This window comes from Phyllobates terribilis, unplaced genomic scaffold (assembly GCF_046119375.1).
Source record: "Phyllobates terribilis strain yellow unplaced genomic scaffold, ASM4611937v1 Scaffold_7__3_contigs__length_470593459, whole genome shotgun sequence".
Classification (NCBI taxonomy): Eukaryota; Metazoa; Chordata; class Amphibia; order Anura; family Dendrobatidae; genus Phyllobates; species Phyllobates terribilis.
In genome coordinates, this window is record NW_027362767.1 from 323,206,420 (window position 1) to 323,233,412 (window position 26,993).

Sequence of the window (26,993 nt, forward strand, 5' to 3'; positions counted from 1 at the left end):
AACCACTGACAAAAAGTGTGGCATAAAACATGAGCATGGCACACAGCAAGCTGCTACTAGCCAGGTGCCAGGGCAATATGCCCCTCCATGGCACAGAATGTATATCAGGATGTAATCCGTCAGCATAAAACACCCTTGTAAATCAGCCTCCATCCAACACAGAGACAGCCCCCTATAATGGTCCAATAATGGGTCGGCTGTGAGGAGAACGCCTCTTGCTTTGGACACACGTCGGCTTCCGTAGAAACCATTTCCGGTTCCTTGTAAACAACGTAGGGAGTAGGTTGGCGCTATGCCGCCAGTACACCGCTCCCGGAGCCGCAGTCCGGGCTCTCCACGGAAACGGCGCCATAGCAGCAGCAGCAGTAGCGACCGCTCCCCGGAGAAGAGGACGAAAAAGTCCAGATCCCGAGAACGGGTCAGCAATGGCCACCGCCGCAGCCGCTCCAGAGAGCGCGCTCCCTCCAGCCGGCCATACCACGGCAAACAGTGGGGGGACTACTACGAGAAGGGGAAGGAGGAGATGATGAGACAGCGGCAGGAGGCGTTCATAGCCCGGTAAGGAGGACACACATCCGCCATATATATATATCCATACAAATATCCACATACAGCGGCAGGAGGCGTTCATAGCCCGGTAAGCAGGACACACATCCGCCATATATATATATCCATACAAATATCCACATACAGCGGCAGGAGGCGTTCATAGCCCGGTAAGGAGGGCACACATCCGCCATATATATATATCCATACAAATATCCACATACAGCGGCAGGAGGCGTTCATAGCCCGGTAAGGAGGACACACATCCGCCATATATATATCCATACAAATATCCACATACAGCGGCAGGAGGCGTTCATAGCCCGGTAAGGAGGACACACATCCGCCATATATATATCCATACAAATATCCACATACAGCGGCAGGAGGCGTTCATAGCCCGGTAAGGAGGACACACATCCGCCATATATATATCCATACAAATATCCACATACAGTGGCGGGAGGCGTTCATAGCCCGGTAAGGAGGACACACATCCGCCATATATATATCCATACAAATATCCACATTCAGCGGCAGGAGGCGTTCATAGCCCGGTAAGGAGGACACACATCCGCCATATATATAGCCATACAAATATCCTCATACAGTGGCAGGAGGCGTTCATAGCCCGGTAAGGAGGACACACATACGCCATATATATATCCATACAAATATCCACATACAGCGGCAGGAGGCGTTCATAGCCCGGTAAGGAGGACACACATCCGCCATATATATATCCATACAAATATCCACATACAGCGGCAGGAGGCGTTCATAGCCCGGTAAGGAGGACACACATCCGCCATATATATATCCATACAAATATCCTCATACAGCGGCAGGAGGCGTTCATAGCCCGGTAAGGAGGACACACATCCGCCATATATATATCCATACAAATATCCACATACAGCGGCAGGAGGCGTTCATAGCCCGGTAAGGAGGGCACACATCCGCCATATATATATCCATACAAATATCCACATACAGCGGCAGGAGGCGTTCATAGCCCGGTAAGGAGGGCACACATCCGCCATATATATATCCATACAAATATCCACATACAGCGGCAGGAGGCGTTCATAGCCCGGTAAGGAGGACACACATCCGCCATATATATATCCATACAAATATCCACATACAGCGGCAGGAGGCGTTCATAGCCCGGTAAGGAGGACACACATCCGCCATATATATATATCCATACAAATATCCACATACAGCGGCAGGAGGCGTTCATAGCCCGGTAAGGAGGGCACACATCCGCCATATATATATATCCATACAAATATCCACATACAGCGGCAGGAGGCGTTCATAGCCCGGTAAGGAGGACACACATCCGCCATATATATATCCATACAAATATCCACATACAGCGGCAGGAGGCGTTCATAGCCCGGTAAGGAGGACACACATCCGCCATATATATATATCCATACAAATATCCACATACAGCGGCAGGAGGCGTTCATAGCCCGGTAAGGAGGACACACATCCGCCATATATATATCCATACAAATATCCACATACAGTGGCGGGAGGCGTTCATAGCCCGGTAAGGAGGGCACACATCCGCCATATATATATATCCATACAAATATCCACATACAGCGGCAGGAGGCGTTCATAGCCCGGTAAGGAGGGCACACATCCGCCATATATATATCCATACAAATATCCTCATACAGCGGCAGGAGGCGTTCATAGCCCGGTAAGGAGGACACACATACGCCATATATATAGCCATACAAATATCCTCATACAGCGGCAGGAGGCGTTCATAGCCCGGTAAGGAGGACACACATCCGCCATATATATATATCCATACAAATATCCTCATACAGCGGCAGGAGGCGTTCATAGCCCAGTAAGGAGGGCACACATCCGCCATATATATATATCCATACAAATATCCACATACAGCGGCAGGAGGCGTTCATAGCCCGGTAAGGAGGACACACATCCGCCATATATATATCCATACAAATATCCACATACAGCGGCAGGAGGCGTTCATAGCCCGGTAAGGAGGACACACATCCGCCATATATATATCCATACAAATATCCACATACAGTGGCGGGAGGCGTTCATAGCCCGGTAAGGAGGGCACACATCCGCCATATATATATATCCATACAAATATCCACATACAGCGGCAGGAGGCGTTCATAGCCCGGTAAGGAGGGCACACATCCGCCATATATATATATCCATACAAATATCCTCATACAGCGGCAGGAGGCGTTCATAGCCCGGTAAGGAGGACACACATCCGCCATATATATATCCATACAAATATCCTCATACAGCGGCAGGAGGCGTTCATAGCCCGGTAAGGAGGGCACACATCCGCCATATATATATATCCATACAAATATCCACATACAGCGGCAGGAGGCGTTCATAGCCCGGTAAGGAGGACACACATCCGCCATATATATATCCATACAAATATCCTCATACAGCGGCAGGAGGCGTTCATAGCCCGGTAAGGAGGACACACATCTGCCATATATATATATCCATGCAAATATCCACATACAGCGGCAGGAGGCGTTCATAGCCCGGTAAGGAGGACACACATCCGCCATATATATATCCATACAAATATCCTCATACAGCGGCAGGAGGCGTTCATAGCCCAGTAAGGAGGACACACATCTGCCATATATATATCCATACAAATATCCACATACAGCGGCAGGAGGCGTTCATAGCCCGGTAAGGAGGACACACATCCGCCATATATATATCCATACAAATATCCACATACAGCGGCAGGAGGCGTTCATAGCCCGGTAAGGAGGACACACATCTGCCATATATATATCCATACAAATATCCACATACAGCGGCAGGAGGCGTTCATAGCCCGGTAAGGAGGACACACATCCGCCATATATATATCCATACAAATATCCACATACAGCGGCAGGAGGCGTTCATAGCCCGGTAAGGAGGACAAATATCCACATACAGCGGCAGGAGGCGTTCATAGCCCGGTAAGGAGGGCACACATCCGCCATATATATATATCCATACAAATATCCACATACAGCGGCAGGAGGCGTTCATAGCCCGGTAAGGAGGACACACATCCGCCATATATATATCCATACAAATATCCACATACAGTGGCGGGAGCCGTTCATAGCCCGGTAAGGAGGGCACACATCCGCCATATATATATCCATACAAATATCCACATACAGCGGCAGGAGGCGTTCATAGCCCGGTAAGGAGGACACACATCCGCCATATATATATCCATACAAATATCCACATACAGTGGCAGGAGGCGTTCATAGCCCGGTAAGGAGGACACACATCTGCCATATATATATCCATACAAATATCCACATACAGCGGCAGGAGGCGTTCATAGCCCGGTAAGGAGGACACACATCTGCCATATATATAGCCATACAAATATCCACATACAGTGGCAGGAGGCGTTCATAGCCCGGTAAGGAGGACACACATCTGCCATATATATATCCATACAAATATCCACATACAGCGGCAGGAGGCGTTCATAGCCCGGTAAGGAGGACACACATCTGCCATATATATATCCATACAAATATCCACATACAGCGGCAGGAGGCGTTCATAGCCCGGTAAGGAGGACACACATCCGCCATATATATATCCATACAAATATCCACATACAGCGGCAGGAGGCGTTCATAGCCCGGTAAGGAGGACACACATCCGCCATATATATATCCATACAAATATCCACATACAGTGGCAGGAGGCGTTCATAGCCCGGTAAGGAGGGCACACATCCGCCATATATATAGCCATACAAATATCCACATACAGTGGCAGGAGGCGTTCATAGCCCGGTAAGGAGGACACACATATGCCATATATATATCCATACAAATATCCACATACAGCGGCAGGAGGCGTTCATAGCCCGGTAAGGAGGACACACATCCGCCATATATATATCCATACAAATATCCACATACAGCGGCAGGAGGCGTTCATAGCCCGGTAAGGAGGACACACATCCGCCATATATATATCCATACAAATATCCACATACAGCGGCAGGAGGCGTTCATAGCCCGGTAAGGAGGACACACATCCGCCATATATATATCCATACAAATATCCACATACAGCGGCAGGAGGCGTTCATAGCCTGGTAAGGAGGACACACATCCGCCATATATATATCCATACAAATATCCACATACAGCGGCAGGAGGCGTTCATAGCCCGGTAAGGAGGACACACATCCGCCATATATATATCCATACAAATATCCTCATACAGCGGCAGGAGGCGTTCATAGCCCGGTAAGGAGGACACACATCCGCCATATATATATATCCATACAAATATCCTCATACAGCGGCAGGAGGCGTTCATAGCCCGGTAAGGAGGACACACATCCGCCATATATATATCCATACAAATATCCTCATACAGCGGCAGGAGGCGTTCATAGCCCGGTAAGGAGGACACACATCTGCCATATATATATCCATACAAATATCCACATACAGCGGCAGGAGGCGTTCATAGCCCGGTAAGGAGGACACACATCCGCCATATATATATCCATACAAATATCCACATACAGCGGCAGGAGGCGTTCATAGCCCGGTAAGGAGGACACACATCCGCCATATATATATCCATACAAATATCCACATACAGCGGCAGGAGGCGTTCATAGCCCGGTAAGGAGGACACACATCCGCTGTGTGGTGGTTAGGACATTAATCATTTGCAAGTTTTTTTTTTGTCTTATGGTATTTGTTGATGTTTTTTTCACCAAATTCTTCAAATTTGGACACACAATTCATGAATTTTGGCACAAAGTCCCAAAAAAAATTTTATTTTTTGTTTCTAACCCTGTTTGCTACTTCTTAGCTTAAACAAAAAAAAGTTTTACATTCTACTAAAATGTCACAATAATTGGTCCAAATTTTAGGTGTACATAAAATCACTCGGGAGTGCGGGAGACCAAAGTACATGTGCACAAAAGTTTGCAACTTTTTAAAAAGTCAGTTGATCAATAAACTAAAAATATCTGGAAAACCCGAACTCTGCCGAAACGGTGAACATAAAAAATAATTAAACATATATAAAATAGACTTCAAAAAAGGATCAAATTAAAAAAAGGATGAGGCGCAAATGAAAGAATGAAACAGGACTTAACTGTTTGTGGTATAACAATGAGCATTAGCTTGTAAGACTTAAGCCACTGCCCCAATATCAGTATTCGGTCAGTATTTGGTCAGTATTCGGTCAGTATTTTTTCTCAGGAGTTGGAGCCAAAACCAGGTGAGGAACAATCAGAGAAAAGGTATAATAGAAACAAGTCACCAATTCTGCATTTATCACCCACTCCTGGTTTTGGCTCCCACTCCTGAGAAAAAATACTGACCAAATACTGATAGTGGGGCCGTGGCCTAAGTCTGCTCCTGTGAGAAGATGGGCCTTTGCATTAAAACCACCTGCCTGATCTTCTGCATCTCGCCATTGTGCTGCCAGAACAGCGGTAACCTGAAGAAACATGGATGTCACAAGATGTCGGTTGATGGCACAAACATGTCCTTACTAGGGTCTCTAGGCTTGTGATATTAATGAATTATCCTAGAGCCGGTGATCAGTATGAGATCCAGCTATCAGTATTCATTATTAGCACAGGCCAAGTGTAAACCTCAAACAGAATAGCAATCCATATCCGCCGCTGAACCCTGCGCTGCCAAGTTCTGCCCATCAGCGCACTGCAGCTCCATTTAATTTATTTAATCTACATCCATCCGTCACTGGAGCTAATAAATTGATAATGGGGTTGCTGGGAGTGAAACCCTCACTGATCTGATGATAGTGATGACCTACCCCATCAATAGGTCATTAATACGATATACCCGGATAACAACTTTATATCTGTGCGGCCTCCATGGATGGCACACCTCACAGACACTCAGTCGTATATCGTACATATAAATATGTCACTTCATTATAGACAAATCATAGTACATCAGACATCTGAGATGTAGAGTCGCTTCTGTGTTGTAAGTTTCACATTACTGAATGTTTGTTTTGTGCAGACGTCTAAGTGAAAGAGAACGGATTGGAGAATTGGGAGCTCCAGAAATTTGGGGTCTTTCACCAAAAGTTGCAGATCCAGAGTAAGTTATTACACATTTTGTCTCTTAAATTGGGTTTTCCTACTAATGAATAATAACAAAGCTATTCTTCATTTATCACATGAGCACAATATGGGATACTAGATCAGTGGGGCCCCACCTTTGGGATCATCATCACTAGTATGTACTACCCCCAGACTAGAGTTCCCCTTTTCTTCATCGGCATGATGAGGCATTGTGTACAGCATAAGCTGAGCCCTTTCAACTATATTGTGGGAAGGCTCCCTTGGGGTATGTGCACATGTTAAGTATTTGCAGCAGAAATTTCTGCATCTCTTGGTAAGAAAAACACTGCTTACCATATGTGCTTTTTTTGTTGCAGATTTTTCTCCACTCATTAGTATGGGTGAAATCTGCTGCAAAACGCTGAAGAATTGACATGCTGCAGACGAAAATCTGCAAGGAAAAAATGAAGCAGTGAAACTTAAGGAATCTTATTCCCTTTGCTGGTACTAAGAAATCCTTCAGGTTTTGTGGCAAAACTATGCAGAAATAAACCACAACAAACGTATGCACCGACCCTTACAGTGATTTTCTCATTATTGATCTTCAGGAGCGTTCCCATCACTTGCCTTTTGGCTTCCTGCTTGCCGGGGGGTGGGGGTGCGCTCACAATGATGGAGAGTTCAGGCCATCGACATGGCTGATCCATGTTGCAGCACCTGAGGGGCACGGATGCTCGCTGGACCCAGCCGTCTGGCCAGCTTCACAGCAGTGCTTGCAAACTGTGCAGCAATTGGCATGTAAGAGAACGCTTCTTGCCTAGGAAACCTGACACTTCTGATAGACTTAAAGGTGATTGTTAACCGTGGCAACAAGCAGTAAATTAGCAATTTAAAAATTCCTCTGTTATTGAGAACTCAGAGAATTTTGTAATAACTGGTAAATTGCAAAGTTCTCTATTTTTTACAAACACATCTACTCATATAACCGGGTGAGAAAATCCCTTTAAAGGAATATTTCCATCTTCAACAATTGCATACCTATCACACTGTATCCATGCATGTTGGAATATTGTTCTCAAATAAGTGAATGGAGAGGTGGAGCTGCACATATCTGGCATTTATAACATGTCCTTGTAGCTATTTCACAAATGTAGGTGGGTTATCCCTCTTTAAAGAGGATGTCCAGGCTTGGGACATAAGTCTGTAGTCTTTTGCGTACACAGTCTCAATTTCAAAGTATTCTTGCTGCGCGGGCGATCACTGCAAAGTATGCAGTTGTCTACATGAGAACACATAACCGCTTGTTCGCACCGGGAATACCGGGGAATCATGACCACATGCATACCGCACACTGTCACTATTCGGCAGTCACATGTTTTTTTTTGTCCCAAGCCGCGACGTCTTTAAGCTGGAAGGAATTATTCTAGAGTGACAAAAAGATAATTTTTAATTTAGTCTGTTCTGTATTTCCCTGCAGCTCAGATGAGCACACTCCTGTTGAAGAGGAGGAAAAATCTAAAAAATCCAGCAGTACAGATACTTCAGAAGGTGGGTGACCCTGAGCGCTTTGTACGTAATTAGGTAACATTAGAATTGTTTTCTCATTTGTGTAACAACTTTTGCAGAAGAAAAGAAGAAAAAAAAGAAAAAGAAACGAAAGAAAAAGTCATCCAGAAAAAAGCATAGAAAACAGTCAGAAGACAGTGATAGTGGCTCAGAAGAGTCAGGAATCAGTGGTAATTATTGGTGTTAATTTAGTCCAGGTCCACTTAGTGCTGTGGAGATAAGAACTATATATGAAATGCCAGAATATTATTTATTATTATTATCATTTTTTAAAGTTACCGCACTTCACAAAAAATATACAATAAAAAGCGTGGTACAGATATGTATATACATATCAAAAAGGGGGAGGGGGAAAAGACAAATAATGTGGATATATGATCATTAAAATTCATATGCTTTATTAGATTATTTAAAAATATTGGAAGAGTAAAATTACTCATGCATCCACAGATGCATATAGGGTAACCATCCTAGTATGGACGGTACCCACTAATGAATCTGGTTAAATGGTATGTTAGAAAAAGCCAGTATACCGGCGAAACGCGCGTCAGGGACTTTACTCTGGTTTAATGGGAATGTTAGGAAGGAATATAAAAAAGCCCCAAGACAGTATAGGCTGTCACGGTGTGTCTGACTAAGTAAAACCGCTAGAGTGTTATAGCGATCAGACATGTGAGCCGGGCATGCTGACCGCGTGTGCAGGCAGTGAGGAGTTGTTCGGATTACTCCACACCATAATAGCACAGACTGCTTGACCTTTAGCAGCCGGGAGATACCTCTCTTTACCGGTGACTATCACCTGTGCAGGCAGGCAGGCTGATATAAGGCATATATAGCAGTGGAATTACACTGCACGGTCTGGCATGCTAATATCGAGCACCCCAATTGCAATAATTATACACTTGGCTGGGGTGAACATAAATCTTTACAACATAGATCATCTGAATCTCAGCGGCTAGGAGATTTTCTCCTTTATCTCTATCAGCGGTGATGAGCTGTGCTGGCCGGCAGGCTAACATAGGATATACGCAATAGTGAATTACTCTGCATAAATCTGTCACGATAACACTGAGCACTCCATTTGCATACACACTTGTACCGGGGGTGAGGATAGAAATCTAACAGGATAATCTATTTGAAAGTCAAATCGCAGCGACTATTCACCATGACTGTTAATGCACATATCTGTCAAAGGGGCAATGTATAATATACAGCTATAGCCTAATGATTTAAGGGACGGGGCTACAGCATTCCAAATTAATCTAACATACCATTTAACCAGATTCACTTGTGGGTACCGTCCATACTAGGATGGTTACCCTATATGCATCTGTGGATGCATGAGTAATCTTACTCTTCCAATATTTTTAAATAATCTAATAAAGCATATGAATTTTAATGATCATATATCCACATTCTTTGTCTTTTCTCCCTGCCCCTTTTTGATATGATTTAATTGGTGGTGCACATCTGTGGATACAAGTCTGATGAGATTTGACTACACTCTTAGATATGTATATACATATAATTTTGCCACTCTGGCACTTGGTGGGAAGTCTATTTAGATATCTTCATTACTTAATATATAAATCTGAGAAACTTTATGATCAAGAACTTAAAAACATTATCCATTTCCCGTTTTGGTGGTGACTTATTTTATTATTTTTCTCATCCATATTTTCCAAGAGTTGTAATTTTTATTGGTATGGTTTTGGGATAGATAAGAAATGTTGGACTTTTAAAGGGTTGTTTTCATGATTTTATCTTCAGGAGTGAATCTCTCCCCAGCTTCCCGGCTCCCTAATTGCCAAGGCTGGTGTCGTTCTGATGATTGACACATCGGACCAGTGGCAACCCTGCCAGCTTCAGAGCCACACTTACAAGCTCTAATGCAATGAATTTGTAAGGGCTGTGCTCCTTGCCAAGGATCCAGAAGCCACCTCTGATATACTGCAGTGGTGGCCAATAACCCAGGCAACTAGCTGTACAAAATAGAATTAAAAATACCTTGAGAACAGAGAGGAGTACAAAGACTGCAGACCTTGAGAGATCTTAAAGAGGTTGTCCACTACTAATACAGAATGTCCCCATCTATGTAAACAGTGGAAATAAGATTTTTTTGTAAGTACCTTGCACTGTCATTCTTACAAAAAAAATCTTATTTCCACTGTTTACATCGATGAGGGCTTTCTGTATAGTGGCGGACAACCTATTTAATTAAGCAACCCAGTGGCACGCCATCGCATTGCAGGGGCCGGAGGGCAATGGGTTGTCAGCACTCTGAAGACCCCTACTTCTATCCAACCACTTTGATACCTTAGTTGCTGTTGAGCTAGCATTTAAGAGGTTAAACTGCCAAAAATACAGCGGATGTCCAGAAGGGGTTAATATGGATAAATTAAGGGGAAAAAAAAGCAAAATGATTAGTTCTTCTGAACAAAATTTTTTCTAAGATAAGTTTTAAAAACGGGTTCAAGCGGGACGTGCTTGTGAAACATATGTAACTATATATCTTTTTTTTTTTTTTTTCTTTTTTTTTTTTTTTATCCCTTTTATAGATGAAGATGAAAAAAAGAAATCGAAGAAAAAGAAGAAGAAACACAAAAAGTTAGTTTAAAAGTTAATGTCATTTTCAGGATTGAGATGTGACAAATGAGAATTAGCTGAAAAGGACATCAAAGTCACAACACACCACTGGAAAAAGGCCATACTTGGTAAAGTACTAGTTAATTGAAGGACGCAACCAAACCCCAGTGGTATATGATGGAGATGGCAAAATGCTAAAATTAAAATAGTACATAAAGTGTTTTGCTTAATCTACAGGGGTTTTCTGACAGCTAGGACCCTATGGACCTTAAAAAGGGGTTTACTTGACTTTCTTGACTCACCCTCGCTAATGCTAATGTGTACACGTGTTTTGGATTTCCTGTCAAAAATAAAAGGGGTTGACCTGAAATGTAACCTTTTACTTGCATCAATATTTTTTTCTAGAAAGAAATCAAAGAAAAAAAGAAGTAAGAAAATCAGAAAGGAATCCAGCGATTCAAGCAGTGAAGAATCCGATGATGACCAGATACAGGAAGAAGATGCATGGGTGGAGAGAACAAGTAGGTATACTAGATCGCATATTGCACCCTGACGTCTTAGAGTTCGGTCAGGAGGGAAAAAAAAGAACAGAATTTTGTCTAAATGCTGCAACTCAGATATTTTTTCTTCTTTTTGTCACCGCACGTCACTAAAAATATGCAGTAAAAAGCTATGAAAAGTCATATGTACTGCTATCAGTAGAAACAACCGCCTACCACACAGCACCATTAACAGAAAAATAGAAATGTTACGGGGCTCAAAAAATGACGGCACAAACCAAATTTTTGCCATTTGCATGTTTGGTATCGCCTCAATGACACTGACCTGGAAAATCATATTGCCAGGTAATTTTTCCACGTGCTGAACGCCATAAAAAGAAAAATTCAGAATTTCATTTTTTTTCCCCAGTTTCACCACCATTGTATTTTTTTTCCCTTTATTTTTCCAGTGCATTTCATGGTAAAATGAAAGGCGTTGTTGACGACTACAGCTCGTCCTGCTATGTCAGCCAAAAACTTAAAAAAATGTCTGAAACTGTCTAATTTCAGAAAATAAATGGGTGTTGAGTTATAATATGATTTTATCTTATCAAAGCTCCAGTAATGTAAAAAAATCACTACTTTATTCATTACAAAGTATAACATCTAATTGGCAGAAAAGATATTTGTAGTTTTACTTGTATTTGTCCAAAGTGTGAAAACTTTCCGGGGTTAATAGACCTGGGATTTCTATCAGGTAATTGAATAGAATTAGATACGAGTACTTGCTAATAAATGGGTATGGTTTATGTTACATATTGGCAGATGTGAAGCAACTGTTGTATTTAAGTATCACATAAGGCAGCTGTTAAAATATTTGTATTTCTCTACAGAGGTTAATATCGATGATGTGGATTTTGTTGGGCCTGAAGCTCCAATAACACACTTATCTCAAGATGATAAGCCATTAAAGTAAGTCTACACTTAATTAAATGTTTATTCCCACACTGGCAATATTTATTTTACAAAGCACAGTAAATTATTGCATAATAACTATTCATATACAGTAGAAGCCCAAAATAAAGTTTTGTTTTTTTTTCCTTGTACCTTTTTGTCATTTTTCATCTCCTACTTCTCTGTGCATCCAGCTTCAGATAGAATTGGAAATTCCATTCACCTTTCTGCTTAATCTACATTTCCCAGTATTGCACTGCTTCTCTTCGGTGCTGCAGGGCCCTCTCTCTGCTCTCCTGTGTGCTTCCTGACAGACCTCTCAACATGGCCAATTTTTATTTATATGGATGAGGTGACCATTGATAGTTGTAAATGTAAATTAAAGCAGTCAGCAGTACTCCTCCATCACCCGGATGCAATGTCCAAAAACCAAGGAATCCCACTTAGTATCAGATCCAAGTCTCACAGCGGTAGACTGCATCCAAACGGGTCGTAGTAAAATAAAAGACTTGTTTATGTCAATTGCATCACAGCTCTGTTTTGACCTGTCATGTATCTTTATCAGATTGTAAATGTAACTGTGACCCATTATTTGGCCACAGCTCCACTATCAGTATTTTGGTCAGTTTTCGGTCAGTATTTTTTTCTCAGGAGTTGGAGCCAAAACCAGGTGGGGAACAATCAGAGAAAAGGTATAATAGAAACAAGTCACCAATTCTACATTTATCACCCACTCCTGGTTTTGGCTCCCACTCCTGAGAAAAAATACTGACCAAATACTGATAGTGGGGCCGTGGCCTGTGACTGATATTCATTACTATTAAACTCCACATTTTATTTGTGGTTCATGGGAACCTTCCGATCCCTATCATGCTCTCGCCTGCATGCATAGCATAGCATAGCAGGGCTGAGGATACAATAGCTAGGCTGTGCTAAACCTGGCTGTCAGGGCAAGGAGGTTGTCAAAAGAGTGTCTGGGGAATGTTCTATTAGACAGGGTCTTAGGGGCATCTGTTTTTCATGTATTAGACAGGGTCATTAGGTGCAAATGCAGTTGCTATCACTGGGATCTTTAGCATTGCTGAAGTGGGCATCAACCCAGTTGTCACATGTTTTATTGCAAATGGTCATTGGGTGCAACTAGAACTGCAGGAAGACGGATCCTGTGGCAATGGAGGGTACAGAGAGCCATAGAGGGGGTCATATTAGAGTATTGCTTCAAATCAGTGCAGATATACAATAGCTTGTGTTTGGCACACATGATTAATTCTGTATGCACAGAAAACTGAGACCACATTATGATTTTGGGAATAACCCTTTAAGGGTATGTAGCACAACATCTTTTTCAGGCGGGTTCCACTCCGAAATGAGCTGACAATTCAGCTTTTTTCCACTATGAAGATGCTCCATACTTTACAAGGCAATGGGAAGCCTCGGCCATCTTGAGCGCTCAGAGTATGAACAAAAGAAGCTAAAAACGACGCTTCAAAAAGAAGTCCAATGTTTCCTGAAGAGTCTTCCTCTTCAAAAATTTGGTGGGTTCACACCCTTGAAAAATACATTGTGTGCACCTACTCTTAAGTTAAAGTTTAAAGTATATTATTTGATCTACACGTGGGGGTATACCTACAAAGAAACCTGCCTTTGTTTCCTATTCTATTTACCATATGTATTGGAGCTGAATGCACGCTATCATTCTGCACTATTATGTCTAGATAACACAAATATGAGCAAATATTGCAACCCCTGTGATTCCTTCCCATAGTGCTATTTGGGATATGATTTTCATTTATAGACTTTATTCTTTTTAGCAACACGTGGATATTGCTATCCACACAGGCAGCTCGGGGTTGCATTGAGTGACAAGCGCCAGTGCAATATATCTTTTCTGTTAATTTAAAGTTTAAATAACTTTTATTTTTTTATGGTTATTACATGAAAGAATATTAATAATGTTCCATATCTCTACTTCTAATGTCTAAATGTTTGTTTTCCATCTACTTTTTGGAACTGTCTGACACCCTGCAGAGTTGTCACGAGGTGGTAGGAGATTCTGTCCGTATAGAAGTCTATATACCTCTGATGTAAAAGTTCTCCTTTTGCCAATGTCAATGGATTTTTATCGTTCTACATATAAAAAATGACTAACTCTATTAGTGCGAACGGTCATACTTCATCTTCTCTGTTGTATTACTTTCTTAAACAGTTATGGTCACGCTTTGCTACCTGGTGAAGGTGCAGCCATGGCAGAATATGTGAAGGCCGGTAAGCGTATACCCAGAAGAGGTGAAATTGGCCTGACAAGTGATGAAATTGCCTCTTTTGAGAAGTCTGGCTATGTAATGAGTGGTAGCAGGTATGTATCTATATTGGTCCTCTAAGGCTAGGGAGAACCTGTGGTATTGAATAATCTCATTGCAACATTATGGGCACCTGGGATGTAGTTTGAAGCCAACTATTAGGTTTTGATTTTATGGCAAATGTTGGCCCCATGCCATTTCTACGTGCCAGAAAATATAGAAAGATATATCAAGGTGTGATTAAACTGCTGCCAGGATGCTATAGGGCGTGTGGATATTCTCGTTTTGATATTGTCAGCTCATACAGTAAATCAACTAATTAAAACACTACATGAAAAACAATCTTGCTCATGCATCGGAGCAAAGCCCCTGAATTGCTTGTCCCAGGGCATGCACAGTTACACTTGGCTTCAAAAAGTAGCACCACCCTTTGTTGCCTTTTGTTTTTAAGAGGACTACACTGTGACATATCCTTAATCCAGGGACGTGCTTCAAAACAGCTAATGATACCCACGACACAAAGTGGCATAAAAGCTTTGAAAAGTCGCAAATTATTTGTGCAACAAGGAGTTGTGCATAAGTTGTGTAACTTTTGGGGGTTTCACACCAGTTTGAATCGGCTCCAACGAAATGAGCAGAGCTTAAAGGGGGATGTAGCGTGGCCATGTCCTCTCTGCCGGTGTTTTGCACTGTAGAGATGCAACTTCAGTCCCCAAATGAAGCATTTCTGGTGTGGTGCACAAAGATGCTCACCACTCAGAAGAGGCGCCAAATTATGTGGTGTGCGCCTCTTGTACTCCATCAAGACTGACGTAGCGCTCCCGCACGCTCCACCAGTCTTGATGAATCGGCCCCTATGTGTAGTGTAGGTATTGATCGCCGCTGTCACAGACTTGTTTTCCATAGATGGAGCTCATGTATGACAGGTCAGCGTTTGCCATATTGGATACTGCTATATTGGAGAAATGTTTATGCCAGGAAACAATTTAAAAATATTTTGTCTCCATTCATATGAATGCACACATCCTCAAAGTATACTGTTTTATATTGTTATTTTTGTGTGTTCTCAAAATGCCTTTATATAAAGAGGACCTTTCACTGATATTTTAATCTAAATGGAGTACCTCCTCCAATTTGGTTCTGCTCCACTCATTCTAGAACAAGATTTTGTTTTCTTTGACCCTCAGTTCCAAAGTTTTGGCCCCGTGTAATAATGAGGCAAATTTTCCCTTTCATCCAACTGGGTGTACATCACACAGTGCCCTTGTGCGTCACGCGGTGCCCTTGCGTGCGTGCGCTTTTTTTTTTTTTTTTTTTCTTCTGATGCTGACCAATCAAAACACAGCCGTGCCCACAGAAAAGTTCTGAAGCATACACCCAGTTGGCTGAAGAGAGAATTTACTTCTTTATTACAAGGGGGCATAACCTTGGGTGAAGGGGCACAGAAGCAAAAGAAAAACTGTTCCAGAATCAGTGGAGTACCACCAGTTGGAGGAGGTACTCAATTTAAGTTAAAAAAAAAAAAATCCAGTGATAGGTCCCTTTTAAAAAAAAATCTTGTAACATTTTGCTTTGTTCTGAGCTTGACATGTCATCGTTTTTGTTTTTAAGACATCGCCGTATGGAGGCTGTCCGTCTGCGTAAGGAGAACCAGATTTACAGTGCCGATGAGAAGAGGGCCCTGGCTTCCTTCAACCAAGAAGAGAGACGCAAAAGAGAAAACAAGATCTTGTCAAGTTTCAGGGAGATGGTTTACAGGAAAACCAAGGGGAAGGAGGACAAATAAGACGACTTTTACAGTATTTTGTTGTACATGGAGTCTATTTCCGAGCTCATCAAGAAAATCTGATGGAGCTTTTTTTTTTCCAATAAGAACTTCTTAAATTCCTTGTATATACCTAGATTCACACACACGGCACAATAATTACAATCTTCTTTCTTCTAGCAAGTATTTTGTTCAGATTTAATATGGGAACACCATGGTCTGTTATGTTTTTAAATAACTTATTAAAAAAACAGCAAAATATTTTGTGATCTGATATTTGGGTTTAATTATTATTTTGGATTTCTGCAAAATTCCACAAGTTGTGTAGTATCACAGCTCAGTCACAATCTCTGTATGTAGTTTTTGATTTCTTATTACTAAAATGTTCCCTGGGGGCAGCTGTCTTGGAGACGCACACTTCTTTCCTGTCTATACACTAGACTGTGTGCATGATTTATGGCAGCCGAAATACTTGGGAAGCAAATGACAGAGAAAAATGAGTGAACTGGTCCAGTCTCCAGGGACTGATGGAATACAGCCCTTTCCCTAGAGAACATGAGAGATGAATACAGACCTGTCCATCAGCCTTCTCTATTGAATCCAGCTGGAGGTGCTTTTCTGTTGGAGGCTGATGGACAGGTCTGGTTGGCACGCTCCTCCACCAGAGGTCATTAATAAACAAGAAAGATGCACTAATAAGTGAAGCAGTAGAACCTATAATACTTATACATTAATAAGTTCCACAAAATCCCGTCCCAACACATATTTTTATAAATCAGATAAAGTGACAACCCCTTTAAATTTAGAATTGCCTTCTGAATAACTGGTTTTACAGTTAAGTCTCTGTACACACTACGCCTGAGCTATACGTTGGAGGCATACCTGGGGAGTATACCTCTAATGTAAAGCTCCAATATATGTCGCTCTATACCCATACAGCACATACATTTCCATTTTCAAACTTATACCATTCTGTACATGTAAAGCTCCATACACAACTGAATTTCAGCCAAACCTGCTGTTCGTTGTAGTTGGACAGATTACCTGTGTTCCTCTGTTATCCATACTTTTAAAGTGATGTTCCAAATAGCCGCCATACTACAGAATATATTGCAGAATAGCTTCAATATCGCACTGCCAATATGTTATAAATCCTTTAATAAATAATGATGGGACACAACAGAAGGCATGAACGCTGTGTATGCAGAGCCGTACACTGACAGACCCTCTTTAAAAGGCAAATCCCATGATTAATGTTACCTAAAATTCTCCAGTTGCAACAATTAAAAAAAATAAATAAATTAAGGCTCTTTCCCCATGGCTTATCCTCTGAGCTATATCTTTACAGCGGTAAATACTGCTGCAGAAAGTGTTTATTTTACGCACATTTCACATATACATTATAAAGAATAAAAAATGCTCTGACATCCACAGCAGAAACTGACACGTGTTGGATTTCAAGTCCGAAGCACAACAGGTGAATTACTACATTGGAATTTTTTAAAGCGTAAGAATGAAATTTAGTTCATTTTCATTCACAATATGGTAGATTTTCTTCATGAGAATCTGCCGCAGAAAATTCTTTGCATTTACGCAACATTAAAACATACACAAAGGCAACGTTCCCATGATGGGTATTTGAGTTTTTGATGTTGCAAATTCTCTGCACCTATTAGCTATATTAGGTTATTTGCATTTTTTACTTTTCTCTTACATGCGCATCGCATTTTTGATGCTACGGCTTGTCTTTTTGGTCTGTCATATTTTAAATGAAGCTGATTTTGTTTTGGATAATTCCTGGTACTTTGCATTGACAAAGCTGTGATACGGTCATGTGCGGATTACATGCTCTTATTGCACAGCATATGGGTGTGTTACCTGTGGATTTTCCCAATATAATGCAAGTCTATGGGGAAACTCTGCATAAAACTCAACGTACTCGCAAGAGAAATTGAGATGTTACACAGTAATTGTTTGACATATTGTCCCGTGGCTCCATCCTTTCTTCAAATATGTTTTCTGCAAATCGTATGCTTTGGCATGAATGTCTTTAATGGGAATGGTGTGATATTAAAATGTAATGCTGCGCATCATGATCAACTTGCTTTCAATTATGTCCTTCAGCCATTTTTCTCTGAATCTTGTCTGCCCAGGCCTGTAGAAAGTACAGAAGTAAAAAAATAAAATAAATAAATAAAATGTTCAATCAGATTGGCACTTAGTATAACTGAGTAATAAATTAAAAGTAGAAAATTGGTCTGCACTCTAAAATAAAGGGCATGTGCTGGAGGAGTAGGTTGTGGTCTCAATTCGTATATGAAAGAATATCCACCACACTCTCAAAATCAATATTTCCAAGATACTTTTATTGATTAGTACATAGCAAAGAAATGTGAAACTAATTGGCGACAAAAATAAAGAGATGTTTCAACCTGTCCCGGGTCTTCATCAAAAGGTCACAAAATATCTAAAATACATAATACAAAATGTACATAAGTATAATACAAAGCAAAATAAATATCTCCATGTATAAACAATGATAATAGAAGGCAAAAATTAAATATACATGATTTTTAGCATGGGAAGCAGTGGCGTAAGAGGAAGTGGTCACTGGAGAATTTTAAATGGTCCCATGTAGCAGTATTTAGTCCATGTATAACTTTCTATGTATACAGGTAAAGAACATTGAAATAGGTAAAGTATATATCGACTAGCAGTGCACTGGCTATAGTACAGGTAAGGGTGACCATATATACTTTACCTGTTATATGTCTTATTTGAATGTTCTTTACCTGTATACATGGAAAGTTATACATGGACTAAATACTGTGTGGTAAAGCTGCTTGCTCGGCTGTACACGGAGATAGACACTGAACACTGTCCCTTTAAGTTTTAGGTTGGTTTATTAAAAACGTCATAAACCAACCTACAGTTCATAAAGTAAACACAGCCCATTCGGCATACCGGCAAAGCAACATAAAAAGATACAGCACAGTCCGTATATTGGCCTGGGTCCGGCCACTTGGTGTTAACCACACATGGTTCAGTTTTAGCACAACACATGCAAACTCCTCTCTGGAGCAAGCCTCTACAGATACTGAACCACACCCGAGTCCCAAGGCTGGCTATTTACAGCCCAGACCACACACTGGGGTGGAGATATGGTGAATGGCCTCCCGCCCACACTACAGCCATTCACAACAAAACATGCCCTTTTATATATGGCTGATTAACCCTCTCTGCACTAACCATGCAGGAGAAGACTTCCACGTTTGACATCACTGAAGCTAATAGCCTCAGTGAAACATATCTCCCCTCCAGTATTCTGCCAGTGACTTAGTACAATGTAGCAGTTGTGACAATCTAAAATGCTCCTCTGACCACTTCCTCGTGCTAAAGATCATGTATATTTAATTTTTCCATTCCATTATCATTGTTTATACATGGAGATATTTATTTTGCTTTGTCTTGTATTCATGTATATTTTGTATTATGTATTTTCATTTTAGATATTCTGCGACCTTTTGATAAAGACCCTGGACGAGTCGAAGCATCTCTTTATTTTTGTCGCCAATCTCTCTCGTTTGGTTCACGTTTCTTTGATATGTACTAATCAATAAAAGTATATTGGAAATATCGATTTTTGAGAGTGCGGTTGGATATTCCTTCATATGAGTAATAAATTAGACGTATAGCCTGAAATGCTTGGTGTTGGCCTAAAGAGGCATTGAACAAGATGATCATGAACAAGTGTTGTTAAAAATGCTCATTTCATGATTATCTTGCCGTGTAAACAGGCTGCCGGTCACTCAATAAACTAGCAAAGCAAGACTCGCACTGAGCTATCACAGACAGCTCCTGCCAGAGATTCTCCCGCTTCTGGTGACATCACGTTGACAGAGCAGCTTCTTCTCTTCCGCTCTGCTCTGTCACCGGAAAGTCACTGCTTATGTCATGCTGATTGATAGCCGGCTCCCAGCTGCTAACCACCAATCTGTACGTTCTTTGCCTCGTACGAAAAAATAACCAAAGTCCCGGATAACCCTTTTAAGTATTTGAGGCACATATATCTGCACCAAAAACATGTCTCTTGGTAGGAAAAATTATAGCGTTTTTGCGTGGGTTTTTTTTTCCCCATTCATTTGAATGGGTGAATAAAGCTGAAAGAATGACATGCTGTAGATATGAAATCTGCAATGAGAAAATAAGCAGCATCTACATGAGATTTCCGAAATCTAATTCACTTTCCTGGTATTGTAGAATGCGTTTTTCATGGCAAAAATGCAACATGTGAACAAGCTCTATCCCTCCTCCAAATGTATAGATAACCAGACAACTGTTGAGGGTGATGTCCCCACACAGTCCAACAACTGACCAATCAGTACCAACAATGCTAGACTTGGTTTCGCTAGAGGGAATGGTAACACCCATTTGTCAATTTATTCATTCATTTTGAGAAAGAATAACAGTGTAATGACACAGTGCAGTTATAACAGGAAATGCTCCAGAATTGTTATATCATGGAGGGAAGAAGCATTTGACAAAATACATAAGTGAGTAGAGGAGCCAGAAAGGTACAATATTATCATCTTATACGTTACCTGTGAACGAGTCTGTTGGATTCAAAGACAAAGAAAACTTCAACGGGTGAAGTCTGAAAAATAAAACAAATTCAAATATTCAAGGAAGAAAAAAGTCTCAAGCCACCTGAGAAAGATACATAGATTACTTTTATGCCTATTGTTCTGTTTCCTAAATTCAAGATTTTAGTAAATCTGCAATTGTGCACTTGTATGGACTCAAAGTTAGTGTTTTCTAACCCCATAGCTGCATTCATAGCCACTGGCTTAGTAGGTACAGTCGCAATCACAATTATTCGACACCCTTCTCCCTTACTGTGAATTTGGTTTGGCAGCAAAATTTACAATCTTTCTATTTGCAATAAACCAATCAAACAAGAACAATTTAAAAGGAACCTGTCACTTTAAAAAACGCTATTAATCTGCAGATATGGGGTTAATCTGCAGGTTAATAGTGTTCTGAACCTGCCTAGGGCCCGCACTGAGAGCCCCACTGCCGTGAAGATATTTACTTTATTTCCCCCGGCAGCGTTCGGCATTCAGTCATGGGGGCGGCACCGGAGCAGGATCAGTCACCGCTCTGAGTATACAGGACGCCAGCTGTAACCATGCCCCCCAGCCCTGACTGATGGCCGGCTCTTATGCTGAGCTGCTGTCAGTCAGTGCAAGGAGTGTAGTTACAATCGTCGCTCTCTATACACAGAGCGGTGACTGATCCTGCACCAGTGGTGATGATGCATTACTATGAAAACCGGGGACTTGCTGAAGACCCCGGCCATTGTCCTCTCGGTCCTCCTATGAAGCTCGGATATAGGCTGAGCTCCACTGGAAACATTCTTACCATACACTGCACTACTTTTGTAGTACAGTATATCTTATAAGCGATCAAAGGTACAAGTCCTCTAAAAGGACTGACAATGTTTAAAAAAAAAATAATAAATTATATAAAAAATCAAAAAATTCACCTCGCGAAAAACAAGCCTTCACTCAGCCCCATCAACAGAAAGATAAAAATATTATAGGTCTTGGAAAATGGTACACAACAACCCCCCCTTTTTTCACAATATTCTGAATTCTTTCTTATCACATGAATAGAAAAAAAATGCTGCATGTTTAGTATCGGCTTAATTGGACTGAACTGGTCCATTACGTTTCAAGCTCATTTTTACCGCACAATGAATATTGTTAAATTAAAAAAAATGCAAGAATTGTATTTTTGTCACCATGTCATCTCACTTGGAATTTTTTCATGCTTTTCAGTAAATTATATGGTATAATGATTATTTTTGCTGATGTACAGAATAGATATAATAATAATAAATATATGATATAATAATATATTCTCATGTGCACGTTTTAACAGGAACCAAGAAATACACGGGATTTCCAATACTCTCCAAAGAAAATCTGGAGTGTCGGTTTATTTATGGCCTTTATGAATATAGGCGTACTTATATAGAGCATGGCAGCTTCATATAATTCTATGAGGCTTTCACACTCAGATCAAGAGACCCGCAGCCAGTCTGTGCATTGTGTTCTGTGATCGGACCGAGAGCCACGGACATCTGCATAACCCCTTACTCTCAATACCACAAATCATATGAGTTTAATACATTTTCCAGATAAATAATGTTATATATTCTACTCACAATGACAACGAGCAGAATTCAGCTCTGGGCTGAGTCTAGGGCATGAATGCTGCACTGTGTGAATGGCGCCTTGTAGCTGGTGCTGTAATTCACACTTTTCAATCAGTGTATTCCCCTTCATTTACTGCGACGTGTATAAAATCCTTTGGCCTATGCCTTTGCCTCTGGATACCTCCATGTCTAGAGTTCACCATAAATGTTCTTTTGCTATTTTTCATCTTTTACTATAAGTATATGTGGTTCAGTAGTAGAATGATACTTACTAGACGTTTAATTTTGGAGATTTTTATGGTAAAGTAGACGCAGGCAGTGGCCCTGGGAATTGGCTTCCTACAGGTTGGGATACTCCATCTCATCCTATAATGGAAGAGTTTATTGAACTCCGTCTCTTCTTCTCTCAGGAAATCTGTACAGTACAGCCAGCTCTCATGGAATTCCCATGTCTGTCCACAACAAATGAGATTATTTTATTGTTTATTTATGCATGTCAAATAGAAATTGTAACTGTTGAATAAAGGGTTTGTACGAAATATATATTATCACCTATTAATAGGATAGGATAGGGGATAACCTATTAATTGCTGGTGCACTGACTACTGGGACCCCAACCAATCTCCAGAATGGGACTCTCTAAACCCATGTCTGAATGGCACTGATGTCAAGCATGCGAACTCCATTCATCCTCTATGGGACCACCGGTGATAGCCGAGTAGTGGGCTCAGCAATTTCCCATACAGAATGAACGGAGCAGAGTTGTCCACGGTAGACCTCCACTGGAACCTGTGAATTTAGTTTCTTTGATTTATGTTACACTATCCAATGGATGGTGTAAATGTGATCACAGCCATTACTGAAAAGGTAAAGGCCCACATACATAATAGATAAAAGTCAGCCTAATGAGTATGTTGACCTTAAAGGGGCTGTCCACTACTTGGACAACTCCTTCTCAATTCCTATGTATCTCCCTTGTAAAGTAATAACACCTATTCTCACTTCGGGTGTCGATGCTGTTCCAGCAGTGTCGCCGCTGACTCTCCCTGGGCTCGCATGACATTGTTATGTCATGTGATCCCTGCTGCCAATCAGCACTGGCATCATTCTCCTCACTTTCGAACAAATCACATACATCCAGAGGAAGTGAGAGCTGCTGCTTTCTCACTTCCTCCCAATGTCACGGGAGAGCCAGTGCCGACACCGCTGGAACATCACCGGCACCGAAGGTGAGTATAGGTGTTATCGTTTTACAAGGGGGAAACATAGGGATTCAGAAGGGTTGTCCAACTAGTGGACAAGTCCTTTAAGGCCAGATGGTTTGGTTTTGATGCAGTCGAAATGTTACCAAAATCCAATTTGTAATGACATAAACCATATGGTTATGTCAATGGTTCTCTTTTCCATTAGATCTATGATATCACATGATTAAAAACTGACTAGCTGAATCCTTCTAAGCTCTATGTAGAAACAGGAGGTCCATTTTCCCTGTATGACTCATCAGTCACTGCAAAAGTCCCTGACATGGGGAGGAGGGAGCAGCTGGGTCAGGAGATGAAGAGGGGTGTGATAAATGCAGGGAAAAGAGACTTCCTGTTTCTACATGGAGCAGAGAAAAGAGAAGAATTAGCTGGTAAAAAGGCAAAATGAGCAATTGTAAGTACACAGTGCTGTATCATATGATGACTGCAATATATTAAGATTCTAAAACTTTGATGGGAGGAGGAGGAGGAGGGCTTCTTTAATATGTGCTTGAATCTTACTGAGACATATTCTTCAATTTGTTTCTTTCCCAGCTCCACAGTGAAGTCCTGACAGGAGATCCACGGTATGTCCTTCACTTTATGCTCCTGCTCTAGAACAAGACATTATATATATTACTGTACTGAGCTGCAGATGCTTTCCTGCAGGTGAAATAAGCAGGTTCATTGTACCTGTAAGCGATTCCTCTCCTTGCGCTGTTTGCAGGCTTCTCAGGCTCTCCTGGGCATTTCTCATGGCAGCTTCTACCAGCTCACAAGCTTTTGCTTTGAGTGCTGCAATGTACATTTCTTCAGAATCCATTTTACCCTGATATAAAAAAAAGAGACATTAGTATATTTATATTATGAAATCTCCTATGCTCATTTATTCCTTTCTTTACTTGGCTGTCATGCACGTCAACCGTTTTACCTATTATCTTAGTGAGACCATCAGCTCTCATTGAAGAGATCCAAGATCCAAACCAGAGAACCCAGAGGAAACCCACGCAAACAAAGGGAGAACATACAAACTCCTTGCAGATGTTGTCCTTGGTGGGATTTGAACCCAGGACCCCAGCACGGCAATGCTTATCACTGAGCCACCGTGCTGCCCATATATATAGTACAGTGCTAACCACTGAGCCTCCATGCTCCCCAACAATGTATTGATACTTATTTTCAAGGGGGAAAAAATGTGCAAACTAACTATTACAAGCCAAACCAGAAACCCATCTGTTACTTATAAAACATTAACTCATTTATAATAGTCTGTAAACTATAGGTAGAATGGAGGAGATGGAAAATAGGATGCCACCGTGAGAGAATCCCCACTCCTAGTGCTGGCTGAGCCCTGGGTCCACAGAGCTGGGTGACTGGGGTATGCCAACAAGCCAATTTGCCTTGGCATGGGCCATTTGATACATGGCTAGGGCAACAAATTTATTCTTCATGGGTGATAGAATACCTAGGTATGACTGCCAGGATCATTCTGTGGACCTACATTTGTATGATTAAACTGTGGCATTTCCAAAAATATTAATATTAGTTTATCAGCATAATAATAAAACAATGTTGTGAGTTATTTTATTATTGTACATTAACCATGATTGCAGGTAGCATCTATCTCATCCACTGTTCTTCCCATTCCTGCCCAATTTGGTGTTACATAAATGCATGGCATCAACACCGGTTGCACTACCAAACCTTGTAGTATGCCGCGGCTACATCGCAGCATAATGAATGGGGTCACATTACAATCAGCAAGGTAGTGTGACAAGTAACAAAAAATCTGACTTTTTGCTACCTTTTTGGTGCAGGATGTTGTGTATTGCAATGCAATCCATTCACCTGCGTTACACTGTGATATAGCAGCGGCTTACAGTAATTTTTGACCACACGACCTTCGTCTTGAATAAAGTCGCTGTGTAGCCCCAGCCTAAGGCTGCCATCACAAGACCGTAATTTTTCTCATTCGAGAATTTTTTTCCGATTATGTTAATCACTTTCTGATCCGAATATGATCCGAGTGTGATCAGTGTGATCCGAGTGTGATCCGAGTGTGATCTGAGTGTGATCCGAGTGTGATCAGAGTGTGGTCCGAGAGTGATCAGTGTGATCCAAGTGTGATCCAAATGTGATCCAAATGTGATCCGAGAGTGATCAGTGTGATCCAAGTGTGATCCGAGTGTGATCCGAGTGTGATCAGTGTAATCCGAGTGTGGTCCGAGAGTGATCAGTGTGATCCAAGTGTGATCCAAATGTGATCCGAGAGTGATCAGTGTGATCCGAGTGTGATCCGAGTGTGATCCGAGTGTGATCAGATGAGAAGAAGATGGAGAAATAAATATTTCTCCATTCTGTCAGTTATAAAAATCGGGCTGCGCTGAGCTGTCATCAGAGTGCAGTCTGTTTTTTTCCATGGACTTATTAACTTGCATTGTCGAGTGCAATGTGATATATGGATGCAATCTGCATGCTGCAATTTTTCTCTTCGGACCGAGTCTGTCCGAGGAAAACTTCGGACATTTGCACAGCCCCATAGAATAACAGTCTGAGTGCGATCTGATGTTTTGTCAATTTGCACTCGGACGGAGAATACGGTTGTCTGCACGAGCCGTTATGGTGAAAACCTTTTTTATGCAATATATCATCTAAACTACCCCCATACCACCCTCCTTACTAAGTACATGTGCCAACAGCATTGGGGTCTTAAGTTTGCCCCAGACTGCACTGGATAGAAGCACAGGTCTGGAGCTCGATACCTAGTGATAATACCGGGCTTATATTCATACCACCATCATTTCTATTTCCTTTTGTCTCAAGGCTGCACAGACCGCTGTCATTTAGGATTACTTTCCAGATACAGATGTAGCAGAGCTGAATTTGTCATCTTTGTGATTGTGAATGATCTGTTATCACCGTAGATGGCACAATGGCATATCACAGCGAGGGGAGTAACGTGATGACATCGGCTCTGCTACATCGTGTTATACAGGGAGCAGAGAAGAATTTACAGGGGCTCCGATGTTACACTGGAGCAGAACCTGCAATAAAAGAAATACCTACCGGATTAGCCTCCTGCTTGTGGCATATGGCACAGCTTGTGCTGGGGACAGAGAAGTGTTTGAACACAGATGTAGCTATGGAGATGTGAGCACAAGCCAATGGCAGGCGGACTGCAGTCTCCAATGCCTGGAGCG

At 41.5% G+C, this 26,993-nt stretch overlaps 2 protein-coding genes across 2 annotated transcripts; one reads left to right on the forward strand and one right to left on the reverse strand.

Moving 5' to 3' along the window:
- The first annotated feature begins 213 nt into the window (after positions 1-213).
- Positions 214-16,593, forward strand: NKAP (NFKB activating protein). The gene is made up of 9 exons (XM_073641147.1): positions 214-558; positions 6,639-6,719; positions 8,160-8,230; positions 8,308-8,418; positions 10,807-10,855; positions 11,240-11,355; positions 12,207-12,285; positions 14,474-14,623; positions 16,179-16,593. Exons 1-9 carry the CDS (start codon positions 293-295, stop codon positions 16,351-16,353), a joined length of 1,098 nt encoding a protein of 365 aa, XP_073497248.1. The 5' UTR covers positions 214-292; the 3' UTR covers positions 16,354-16,593.
- AKAP14 (A-kinase anchoring protein 14) lies at positions 16,188-26,993 on the reverse strand. The gene is made up of 6 exons (XM_073641148.1): positions 26,860-26,993; positions 24,487-24,622; positions 24,316-24,407; positions 22,825-23,004; positions 20,934-20,986; positions 16,188-18,487 (listed from the first exon to the last, which is right to left on the reverse strand). The coding sequence occupies exons 2-6, from the start codon at positions 24,614-24,616 to the stop codon at positions 18,403-18,405; spliced, it is 540 nt and encodes a 179-aa protein (XP_073497249.1). The 5' UTR covers positions 24,617-24,622; positions 26,860-26,993; the 3' UTR covers positions 16,188-18,402.

Bases quoted from the DNA above. Each gene is read 5' to 3' on its own strand.
- NKAP (XM_073641147.1), top strand. From the start codon at position 293: ATGCCGCCAGTACACCGCTCCCGGAGCCGCAGTCCGGGCTCTCCACGG. The intron at 559-6,638 runs GTAAGGAGGACA...TGTTTTGTGCAG, and splicing joins CAGGAGGCGTTCATAGCCCG to ACGTCTAAGTGAAAGAGAAC. The intron at 10,856-11,239 runs GTTAGTTTAAAA...ATTTTTTTCTAG, and splicing joins AAGAAGAAGAAACACAAAAA to AAAGAAATCAAAGAAAAAAA.
- AKAP14 (XM_073641148.1), bottom strand. From the start codon at position 24,616: ATGGATTCTGAAGAAATGTACATTGCAGCACTCAAAGCAAAAGCTTGT. The intron at 24,408-24,486 runs GTACAATGAACC...GTCTTGTTCTAG, and splicing joins AGGAGAGGAATCGCTTACAG to AGCAGGAGCATAAAGTGAAG. The intron at 20,987-22,824 runs GTAAGTATCATT...TTTATTTTTCAG, and splicing joins TCTCCAAAATTAAACGTCTA to ACTTCACCCGTTGAAGTTTT.